The sequence below is a fragment of the Acanthisitta chloris genome, unplaced genomic scaffold (genome assembly GCF_000695815.1).
Source record: "Acanthisitta chloris isolate BGI_N310 unplaced genomic scaffold, ASM69581v1 scaffold8604, whole genome shotgun sequence".
In the NCBI taxonomy this organism is placed as follows: Eukaryota; Metazoa; Chordata; class Aves; order Passeriformes; family Acanthisittidae; genus Acanthisitta; species Acanthisitta chloris.
The window spans coordinates 14,264-26,215 of NW_008668716.1; the positions used below are offsets into that span (position 1 = coordinate 14,264).

Sequence of the window (11,952 nt, forward strand, 5' to 3'; positions counted from 1 at the left end):
ACAAGAGGAAATTTTGACATTTTTCTAGTGAGTCATCTTTAAGAGAAAAGTCTCAATGCCTTTTTAAAACTTAAAATATTTTATTTCCATTTTGTCACCTAAACACGTAAGAGTGGTTTTGGAGTTCTTCTGCTTTTCTCATCAGACAGGTGTGCCCTGTTCATCACACAGGCACAGCGCAGGTATTGTTTCACGCTTGAGACAGCTGAACACAAGCTAGTGGGGAGAATGGTTTGAACGAATGTTAGGCATCATCTTGTATACTTGTAACTGGAGAAATCACAGATCATCTAGTCCATCTTCACGTTTACAGTTTAAGTCAAAGAAAAGACACAAGCTCTTCTTTGACTTTCAGTAGCAGAAGTTTAAGATGCAGAAAAAAGATACAGAATCATGTGCATTAACTGGTATTCCTGGTTGTAAGAAATAGCATCTGTGCTGTTACTGCATTGCAATAACAGGCCCATTGAGATGTGAATTAATTAACTACCGAGCATTCTCATTTGTGCAACCATTTTTATTTTCCTTAAAATGAAAGTCAGAGCAGTGTATCTGCCCATGCAGGTGAAAGCTATTATGATTTCATCTTCAAAATGCCACTGTGTTAGTGTAGCTGTATAATATTTTCAATCTGTAAATGAGTAAGCAGTTGATTACCCAGTCTCAGGTTAGGAAAAGCACAGAACTGGTTAACTGACTCATTGTTTTTGTTTAGGACGTAACCTAAAACTGCTGCTTGCATTGAAAATAATTTTTATATGGCTGCAATACAAAGACTTTTGAAATACTAGCCACAAATATCACCATGTTTTTATTGTTGTTAATCTAATACGTGCCATGTATTTTTGTAATGGATGTGAGTACTTGCTTGCAAAAAGCCAATTTACTAGCAAAGGAATCAATTTTACTTGATTGTTAAGCACATTGGGACTAATAAAGAATCTGACATCTCAGTGTTTGCTAACTAATAAACCAAGACCATACAAGTTTTGAATGATAAATCTTTCACTTTTCTTAGGTTTATAACATGCCTTTTGAAAGCAAGCAGGATTATAATGATGCACCAAACATACAGCTTGAGTTAGCTCTTTGTAGCGTTGGGCAATTGTCTCATGTATTAGAACAAAGGCAGTTTAGAAAAGTAATTTATCAGCTGTCACTCAAATGGAAATAGTATTTGTCATGGGATAGGACAAAGTGTTTTAAAGCAAATTGCATTAATAAAAGCATGGCTGAGCTTTACAAATACAAAATTTGGTTTTACTGAAGCAGATATTCCAGTTAACTTATCCAAAAGATGCGTCATTTTGATTCAAGACTGCTCGCAAGAAAAACAGCTTCAGTTTGCATCTGCACCTGTTTATGATTCTGTATTTATCAGCAGCACTTTAGCTTTTAGAACATGCAGCTATTTTTCAGTGTGCTCAGATTGTAAAGAGGATAGTTTTTGTTACTAGAAATTAGGTGTGTTTGCAAACAGATTAATCAGGCCTAGTTAAGTTAATCAGAGTTTATTTTACCCACATCACTTCAGTGCATTGCACTTACTTTTCCATTCAGTCTTGCACGAAATACATTTAAAAATTCTGAAATTTAGTTAAAGTTCTTAAATATGTGTACAATTTTTGTCCCTGAAGCTTAGCTTACCTTTTCATGTTTAGCAGAGGAACTACACATTATTGTGTAATATGAAATACTTTCAGACTGAACTTTAAGCTGTCAAAACAAACTTGTGTCAATACAAATCATGTTGATCATTGTGAATATTGCTTTAAGAACATTCATATTTTCAAACCAACATACAAATTCTTACACTTTTTGTATAATATACTGGGGGAAATTCATGTTGCGTAATTAGATTAGTAATTAGATTTACTTATTTGCTCTTTATAACTTGATATTGAGAATACATAATTTGTATTTTTTCCACGTGTTAAACAGGTGGTCTTTTGCATTGTTATTGCTGTTTAAAATCAATACTCAAATGTTGAGGGCTCCGGGTTGTAGTTATAATTTAATGCAGTGTGCAAACCTAGAAAAATTGAGTCTGTTCTCTAAATAAGAATGAATTGCAGCATTAATTTTGTGGTGCAGTGGAGAACAAAGTACTAGCAGTTAGATAATGGTCAGAGCTGTGTTCGGGAGAATATTTGCTGTCCACTGGCTTTCTGTCGCTTCTTTTTCATTGTCTTGTGAATACAGTAACCACAGTAAACCCAACATGCTCTTGTTTTATTGTCAGGTTTCTCTCTCCTTTTCAGAACATTTTTTCCTGCTGTACTGAGGTGTTGAGGGAACATGAAATGCAGGGACTCTTTCTGTACTGTCTGTGCAATTTTGAAAGTCATTATGGGTTGAATTTTCATCTCATTGAGGAAGTTGTTGCAGCTCTCTGGTCACCTAGGATGAGAAGCTAAACATAAGGCAACATTCATTGTATGGTATTTTCTCACAATTGAGTTTCATCTGCATGTGACTTTAAGAGTTTTCTTGCTACATGATCAGTGTGGAATGACTGAATGACCAGTGAAGCTTTGATTATGAATGTGTGAGCTGATTCATTTTTGTTCTTTTGTAGGTGATGGATGTGGACACACTGTTCTGGGCCCTGAAAGTGGAACTCTTGCTTCGATAAACTACCCACAGACCTCTCCCAATAGCACAGTTTGTGAATGGGAAATCCGTGTAAAACCTGGGCAGCGAGTTCAGCTCAAATTTGGCGATTTCGATATTGATGACTCAGACTCTTGTCATTCCAGTTACTTAAGAGTTCACAATGGAATTGGTCCCAACAGGACAGAGATAGGTAGGAGCTTTTATTTCTGGTGTTCGAGAACTATTGTCTTGTATGGACCTTGGATATACTGTTAGTACTTCTGTTGCTTTTTGACAACAGCTAGATGGTAAATGCAACGCAGATCCTGTGATAATCTTTGATTCTTGAGATTCTCAAAGGAAACTCCACTGTGATGTGGTTTTTTCCTCAGGCATTTTCAGTACCTTTCCAAAGTTCTTGTAGGCAGTGGAGAGGGAATTGCAAAACTGTAAGAATATTCATTAAAAAAAAAAAAGGAAAGTTAAAAAAAAAGTGTGTGTATCTATCTGTCTATCTATCTATCTATCTAACCTGAAATGCCTTTCTTTTTAAATGAATTTGCTCTCATTTGGATTGTTCATCCTGGTGGTATTAAAGGATGTCAGGCTTCAAAAGTTGTGGAGTTCAAGTATCCTCCATCTTCTGATTATGTTCTTAGTTTCATTTTTGCCCTGTTGAGGAGAGCAAATTGAATTTCATTACTAGAAGACAATGTTTTGTTATTTTTTTTCAAATAGCAGTGTGATGTTATCATCTACATGAAGGTATATGTAGGGTGTTAAGACCCTTGCGGTTACTTTGCATAAAACTCAAAATGAATTGTCATTCTTCCTTCTCTAAAATTAGTTGTTGTTATGCAGATTTATTTTATTTTCTTTCCTAAAACTTTAATGTAGTGAGAGAGAAAGAGATCTACATCACCAAGATTGTTTTTGTGCAACCCAAATGACAATCCCAGTAAACTGAGTCTTTTTATAAAGAGGCTAGTGGAGTGTTAGCTTTGTTAACCCTGTTTTCCAACTGTTACCTAGGTAAGTGTGTGTGGAAATAAGTATGTGCTTGGAGCTGTGGAGCCAGACTTAGTCTAAAATAGGAAACACTGAATGCCTTAAATGGCAATGAACATCAAGTTCTGATAAGTCTATTACTCACTTTTACAAGTGACTTAATGGGTTCAAGTAAATTTTCTACTTCATTTGTTTCTCTTGATTTTCAGCCGTTCCCAGCTGGTGTAGTAGCACAGTATGTTGAGCAAATGTGTGTGTTGTTCTGCTCTTAATAAACTAATTTGCAGAACAGTCATATTAACAGTGGCAGATACAGATGATGCAGGTTCTTGAATGTTCATGTGTGAAGCAACAGACACTGGAGACATTAAATAGTGACCTGAATTTCTTTGGAAGAAATCTGAATTTATCCTAAGTTTTTCCATTCAAGGCTACTGACATGGTCTAACATAAAAAGACTCCTAATACATAAAATCTGAAATTCAATCATACATATTTTAACACAAAAAGAACTTAAAAATTGGCTGATTAGATTAAAAACCAAATTGTTAATGGTTTAGTTCATTGATAAACAGGGAGAGTTTCTAATGAAGCTTATTCCAAGCCTCTTGAATATATATTAAGAAATCAAAAGATGATTTAAATCCTTGGTGTTAAGTTTGTCTCTAATGTAAGATCTAGAGGTGTTTTTAATTAGATTTCATTACAGTCTAATCACTGTGCATCTGCAGTCAGATATGCTTATTTAAGACATGGGAATTCCCTCTCCTGCTGCAATGTTGCTGTACAAAAGCACTTGGGGTCCTTCAGTGCATAAATACAGACAAAACAGTAATATTGCAACTTCTGCACATGCAGTTGGCAGAAGTGTCACTGCGGTCATGCTTTGTCCATTTCTAGTGCCGCCTTTTTAAAAAGATTGCTAAAAATCTGGCACGTGGCCAGCGAAGAGTTAGGAAAATGATTTATAGTCTCAAAAATATGCCTTGCCATGAATCCTAAGGTGCATCAGTCTACAGTTTGTCAAAGGCAGTATGTCCATGGTGTAAGCAGCACTGGATAGTTTATCCAAGCTAGATTTAAATGTCTTACACTGTGTATTTGCCTGAGGAATGGAAGGAATGGTGTCTTGAGGACAGTCTGACCTACACTGAGAGGAGTCTCATGCTGGTCAACTGTGTAACAAGATCCAGTGGCTGAAAACAAAGCTCAAAAAAAGGAAAACAAAAGTGGTAGTTGGAAAAATTATGCTGTTCATCATAATGAATACAGTTAATCAGTGAAATGTGACTTAGAACACAGGCTCGATGTGGAGCTGCATTAAAAAGGATCTTACCTCTTTGTAACATGCTGATTACCAGTTTAAGTAGTGAATAGAGGTAAGGTTATATTTGTATAGTATTTTAAATTGTGTTTAAGTATTGTAAAATCTGTTTTCTGGTTTTTACTAGAAAATACCTTTGCTTTGTTAAAAAAATCTTGAATAAGCAACACTTATAAAGTGTTGGATAATGATAGGAATTTGTATTTTAGGTTTTCAAAATTTTAAAAATTATTTAATTAGCATTTGAGAGTGCAGTTCACTTTTTAAAGGAACTCCATTCCCTCTAATTTAGTGTTGTAACTTGCATTTCATTGAGAAAGGAGGCTTGCTTCTTTTTTTTTGCTGTTTTAGAGTATGATAGCATACTTATTATGAGGAAAGGAAATAAATGAATGGTAAACTGAAACAGGCAGTGTCATTTGCTGCTGGTGATTATCCACTTTGATTATCCACTGCAGAATCTTGCATAGGTTTATAGATGATTTACACTATGAAATGACCAAGAGAGCCTGTAGAACAGAAGTGGATTTTTTTCTTAACAGGCTAGTGAACTGAGCAGTGTCTTTATTAAAGTTTCTAGTTAGTAGGACTAGAGAATTCCATATTGACTTGAGTCTGTTTAACAGCCATTTGTTCATGAATGTGATTTGGTAGCAATTCTAGAACTTCACAGGGCAAATATTTTCAATCTCTGCAGACTCCAGCCATCTCAGTTTAAATTGTGTTATTTTTGTTCATCTTGTATGGCAAGAGAAGTATCCAGATACAGAGCCTCTGTTACATTTTATAGGTGCAGCAAAACAGAAAGTGAACCAAGTGGCAGTTTATATTAATGGTGCCCACATATGCTGGTGTCTTACTGCTGAAATGCAGTGAGTAGTGCCTGCTGTTGTCCAAAACTAAGAAAAGGAGTTGACAAAAGCCATGAGAGAGTCAACAAGGAAGAAGCGCCCCAGCAGCTGAGGGAAGAGGAGGGCTTTTTTTATCATTTGCTTCTCTAGAAGCTTCTCATTGCCCTAACTTGATCCTTTTCCTGGACAGATTTTGCATGTTCTTTGAAGTACTGACTACCCTTGTGGTTAGAGGGCTATGAGAGACTCTCTCTTGTTGACAGTGACAAAATAAATGTGGTACTCAAAGTCTGCCATTTGCTTCAAATGGACACTAAATTATTTAGTGTCATGCACATGTATTTGTTTTTGAATATATGCCAGGAGTAATGTGAGCCTACGCTGCAAATGAAATAAGATGCTCGTTACATACATTGGTTTGAGTCAATATTTGTTCTCCCTCTTCTCTCCACAGGAAAATACTGTGGGCTTAGCTTTCAAATGGATGGTGTAATTACTTCAAAAAGTAATGAAGTCACAGTACAGTTCATGAGTGGAATTCACACCTCTGGACGTGGATTTCTTGCAGCTTATTCAACCACTGACAAATCAGGTATTTGCTGGCAAAATTGACGCTGGCTAGTAAAAACACAGAACTAATTTATTTATTCCTACACTCTCACAAATTAACTTGTAAAAATTTAGTACACTTTTCCTGATACTTCTGCGTAGGAAATTGGACTACCAGTTACTTGTAAATTGCTGTACTTTCAAGGAAATGGTATCAAAGCTTACCTTCAATAGTAGAGTAAGAATGTCACTTGTCTGTTAGGACAGAACTGCTTCAGATTAAGGACAGAGTGCATTTATCTGGTAGTAGTCAAGGTGACAGATAACAAGTTTTCGTATCAAACTATGTTTATTTTATAGAGACTAACCTCATGGAAAAATTTATTTCAGTAGCAGTATCCTATACTCCCTCAGCTCTTTAATTATATAATCTGCTGACTAGTTTTTAGTCATTTCTGGGTTTTTTTTTCCCCATGGTTTTGGTTACTCTAAGCCTCTAAAAGACGTTACTGTATTTATTTTGCATCTCCTTCCACTCAGGTGAGTGGAAGGTAAAGGTGAGTGATGTACATGATCCATGAGGAAATGTAGGATTGCCATCAATTGCTTGAGAAAACGCCACCTTCTTTTCTGGAAGTAATTTTAAACAGAGCAGATAATGTTTCAATTTTAAATTTTGTGGGGGTTTTGATACTTTCTTTCTGTGTTTTGGACTGTATGTGCTGATACACAGCAGACATAAGCATGAAATTTGAGGCATCAGTCATGGGTGCCACTACCATGGCACTCTAATATTTGTTCCTTGTAGTGCCTGGGTTCAGCACTGCAGAACTGTTAAATGCTGAAAACACTGGCTTCTCTAGGGAGCTTATTAATTTCATTTTGTGAAAAGAGCATATGTTTGTGTCCTGGAATTATCTTGGGTCCTCTGAATATGGCTTTATGTTAAAATTAAGCTGCACAGAAAATGGATTTTTGTCTTATGTCTCTTCATGCCTTATGTCACATTCTCTTTTTTTGTCTTAGGTCTCTTCATGCCTTATGTCACATTCTCGGTCAGTTTCTCAGTTATTCAGACAAATTATCAAGGTTCTACTGTAATACAAAATCAGTTGCAAGAAAATTTAGTAGGAATGCGTTTATTTCATTCTGAGACTTTTGGTTAAGCCTCAGAGGCTCAAATGTATATTTTTATGCACTTTAAAAAGCATATTCAAGCTTGTTGTCTTTATCATCCTCTTGATCTAACATTTTTTCTTTCCAGACTTAATTACCTGTTTAGACAATGCAAGTCACTTTTCCGAACCAGAATTCAAGTAAGACTGATTTTTACCTATTTCCCCTCAATCTCTTTAGTGATGTAATTTTCGTGTTTCTACTTCTCTGTTACTTATTTCTGATGCACTTTGAAAATTGGCCATCCAGAGAACTTGAGAAACAAACTGATTAGGGTCAGAGCTGGATAATTTTGACATTTGTACTCTTCCTTCCTCCCTCTTTCTCTGCTGTTTTTGTTATTTACATGCAGTATACAGTAGAACCTCGTTAATTTGCACTAACACATAGAAGCTAATATCTCATTCCCATAGAATATTACAGCAGGTACACACCTTACATCCTGAAATTCATATTACAGTTACCTAAGGAGCACTAAACAATGAAAGGTGTTAAAAATTCCAAACCCATTTCACAGTTTGGTGTGCATTAATGAGGTTCTGTGGAGACACAGAATTCTCTGCCTTGTGATGGCAGAAACCTATGTCAGTTTCCTGTTTTCTCATTCTCCATTTCCATCTCAAGCAAGGACAGTGTTTAAAGCTGCAGACTATTGTGAAGTACCTAAGCTTACTTCTTGGAGAACTTAAGGCCTGGCATCACGAAACATTTCTAAGTGCAACCTTTGTGTTTCATTTTCCCAAGTTCCAAAATGGGAGTCTAATTGTAGGTTCTGGCCTTACTCAACATGTGCTAAAGTCTCTGAATCCCACTGTTTTCATGGAACCTGCAACATTGCTTCAGCTGTTGTTGTACTGCTCTGAAAATGTTAATAAGTTTACTCCAGTTCACTTTTAAATTTTGAAGATATAATAATTTTCATATGTGCAGTATGAAATGGCCCTAGAACATGAACACAGACTTACTTCAGTGGTGCAGATGTTTTGCCTCTTGCTTTTCATGAGCTAGTGGTAATTGGGACATTTTTTTGTGATCAAAGCACTGCCAAAACTATTACAAAACAGCATTACTTCAGATGTGTTATTTAAATATGCAAAACAAGTAGATACACTGGTCTCCAGTTTAGAAAATAAAATGTATTAATATGGTACTTATGTGACTTTTACAGGAGCCATGCGGTATTTAGATTATTAAATGCTGGCTTTATTAGTTTATCATACTGAGATTGGGACTGTACATTCAGCTGAGGCTTTTAAACTTTTTGCAATGTCTGTTCTCCTGTTATGTACCTCTGAGAATATTTTTGTCTGATTTGATAAGTCTTCAATTAGCACGTAGTGATATATGAATAACAGTGTACCCTAAATCAAAAACATAATGTCTGTTTTATAGCATTAAAAGACTTGCTGGTGCTTCTGGATCTTGACTTGATATTTTGTTCTCTTCTAGTAAGTATTGTCCAGCTGGATGTGTGATTTCTTTTGCTGATATTTCAGGCACTATTCCTCATGGATACAGAGATGTAAGTAAAAGTACTGTGGGCTGAAGTGAATTTTGGTGAAACACACAATGTATAATACAAGTCAGTTATGGCTGTTGACATTAGTTCTGCTTCCTGGCTGCTGGACTTTGTACCTCCTGAAAGTGAGTAATGTGGTACTCATTTTTGCACTGCTGCTAAACGACAGGTGTTTCAGATGTTGCCATCTCCAAGAAGTGAAGTAGTAGTGTATCAAATGTTTTTGTTGGCTGCAGGGAGAGGTGGATCAGTCCAAGTATTGTTTTCTACTTCCTGTTTTGGTTTTGTTGGTTTTCTCAGGTTGGGAAATCAAGATTTATAAAGAAAGAACTAGTTCTTTTAAAGATGTCCACTTGGTTTTGACATTTTAATGCCTTTCTCAACAGGGTCTCAGTGGTTATCTTGATTTTTTTTTTTTTTTTTTTTTTAATTACAGCTTGAGAGATGAAATACTGTTTATGCTCAGTAGCTCTAAAATAATTTACAAAACAATGTTAATACTTCAACATTAGTAGTTCTGTAAACTGGAAATGAAAATCTTTAATAATGTACTATTTACTTAAAACATGACAAAAAACTGTACCATGTTTTTCTTATGTAAGCTTTTGCAAATGAATTAACAGACTTGCCCTAGGACTGGAGAATGTTTGCTTTGTTTAAAGCAATTATAATTTTGCTAGCAATCTAATAAAAATTGCGTGAAGTATCTTTGTTTATTTTAAAATACTCCTTTAATAAGCCATTAGATCTAGCACAGAGGAAAGACAATTAAGAATGTTAGTAATCAAAGATTTTAGTAGTAAATATGAAGCTAAAGTGTGCCTGACTGGTTTTCTTTTTTCAGTTATCTGTAAATACTAGGCTACCTGCTTAAATAATCACTCACATGTAAAATGTCACCACAGTGTAGCTATGTTATGTGTTCTGGTCCACAGTGAGTCCTCACTAAGTGGCTGTGAGGTAATTTTTGTAGCTGGTAAGAAGACAAAGTTGATTCTCTGCCTAACATATTTGCAGCATCTGTAAGAGTTCCGCTTTTTGCAAGTTTTGTTTTTTTTTTTCCAAAATCTGGAATTGTTTTCTATGGAAGAAAATGGAAACTTTAGGAAATTAATGCCCTGTGACTTTCTTTTTGTACACTTTATTTCTCTGAATAAAAAGGGAGAGAATTTCCCAGAAGTCAAGCTGTGTGGAAAAAAAATCAAATGTCCAGCACTTTAGACCAAGTTTCAGGTAGAGGTTTCTCATGTCTGTCTTTCAAATGAACAGCAGGTGCTTGCTGCTTTAAAAAAAATACCCTAAATCTTGATTCTTTTCTGTGTGACCCTAATGTCAACAGGCTTTGTGGGCTTGGAGCTCTCATTGCTGACATCTTCTGGTGAGCAGGGAGGAGAGAGCTGCATCTACTGCAGACTCCCGTGCTCTTTCAGTGGAAAGGGGAGCTGTGCTGATCCCAGTCTTGTTGGATGTGAGTGTCTGCAGAATTGCAATGTGTTTGTGCATCCCCCTGTGCTGCACATTGCAGAAACACCTGTGAATAGCTGTGTCTCTGTCTGTGGCACTGTATGTAGCAGTAATCCTCCAGAAGCCTTGGTGCACATGGTGGGCAGGTGGCAAAGCCACTACTGCTATGCTTTTTATGACTGGACTGTCTCTCTGCTCCTGAGCACTAGGATGTTTCTTGGTCAAGCCCCTTTGGCCTGGAAGGATTTGCTTACCAGCTGGACTAGTTTAGGTCCAGGAGACAGAGGCATCTTTCTCTGATCACTCTGTGCAGTGCCCAAAGTACTTAGTGTAATGCTCACTGTGGCACAGCCAGCCTGCAAGCCAGGGGAGTGTCACTGTGATTTTTGCTAGTAGATACAGTCGTCCAGGGAGAGGAGGCAAGAACATGATACCCTGCAAAAACATTTTGTGTAACTGATCTTCACTGACCTGTGCAACATAGGTAATTGACTTCTGTAGAATGGGTTGTATTCATGTATTACTGTGGGCTTATATGGGTCTCAGTGCTGGTGGCTAAATCATGTTTAATCAGGAGTTAAAATAAAAAATATAACCCCTCTGCAAAAAGCTACAAAATCTGCAATGCATTGCTCCTTAATTGTGAGAAAATAAACAAACATCCTTTCAATGTGCTTTCTATTAAAAGGTTTTCCATCTATTTACGTCTTTAACTTGTGTTGTCTAACATAATTTATTGTTGGCTGAAAGTTTGGCTGTCTGGCTTTTTCAGACTGATTCACCTTGCTGTTGGTTAAGGTTATTTAATTACGGGAGTAACATTCCAAACACATCTGGGCGAGGAGGCAGTGAAATGTAGAACCTTCTTTTTGTGTTTTTTTATAAGTTCCATAATAAACTGAAGATGAATGGTTCTAAATAAGAGAGATAACAGTTAAATAAAAACAGTATCTTAATGTAATAATAACACAGACTATAACTGAATGCTGTAGCATTTACAATATACGGTGTGGTATTTATTTACTTTATAATATGAATTTTTTTCCTCCCTCTTCAAGTCATCATCACTGTGTATGGCTGGTGTTCACGCAGGCGTTGTGTCAAATACTCTCGGTGGCCAAATCAATGTTGTAATCAGCAAGGGCATTCCATACTATGAAGGCTCCTTGGCTAACAATGTCACCTCAAAAGCGTAAGTGTATTACCTATATTTTCCTTACATAGATATTGGTAGTGTCTTGTTGTGGGATTAATTTCAGCTAGCAGAGCTATACGTTCCCTGGATGGGTGCTCGTATCTACAGTTCTCACAGTGTCCTTTTGCTGCAGTGTAATTGTTTTACCAGATATCTTTAACATCTAGATCATAAAGATTAATTTTCCAAATTCTGCAAGGAGTTTTTGCCTTCTTGACAATGAATTCCTAACGGTCAGTGGAAAAATAATACTTTAATGCAGCTTTTTAGT

General features: G+C 36.3%; 1 protein-coding gene across 1 annotated transcript in view; it reads left to right on the forward strand.

Moving 5' to 3' along the window:
• Nucleotides 1-2,578: 2,578 nt before the first annotated feature.
• The window catches only part of DCBLD2 (discoidin, CUB and LCCL domain containing 2), a gene marked incomplete at its 5' end in the record, with an annotated part of 23,384 nt that continues 14,010 nt past the window's right edge, over nt 2,579-11,952 (forward strand). Inside the window, 5 exons of the mRNA XM_009073024.1 lie at nt 2,579-2,806; nt 6,233-6,370; nt 7,592-7,643; nt 8,953-9,025; nt 11,545-11,678. Coding sequence (XP_009071272.1) covers nt 2,579-2,806; nt 6,233-6,370; nt 7,592-7,643; nt 8,953-9,025; nt 11,545-11,678 — 625 coding nt within the window. The remainder of the gene's footprint in view (nt 2,807-6,232; nt 6,371-7,591; nt 7,644-8,952; nt 9,026-11,544; nt 11,679-11,952) is intronic.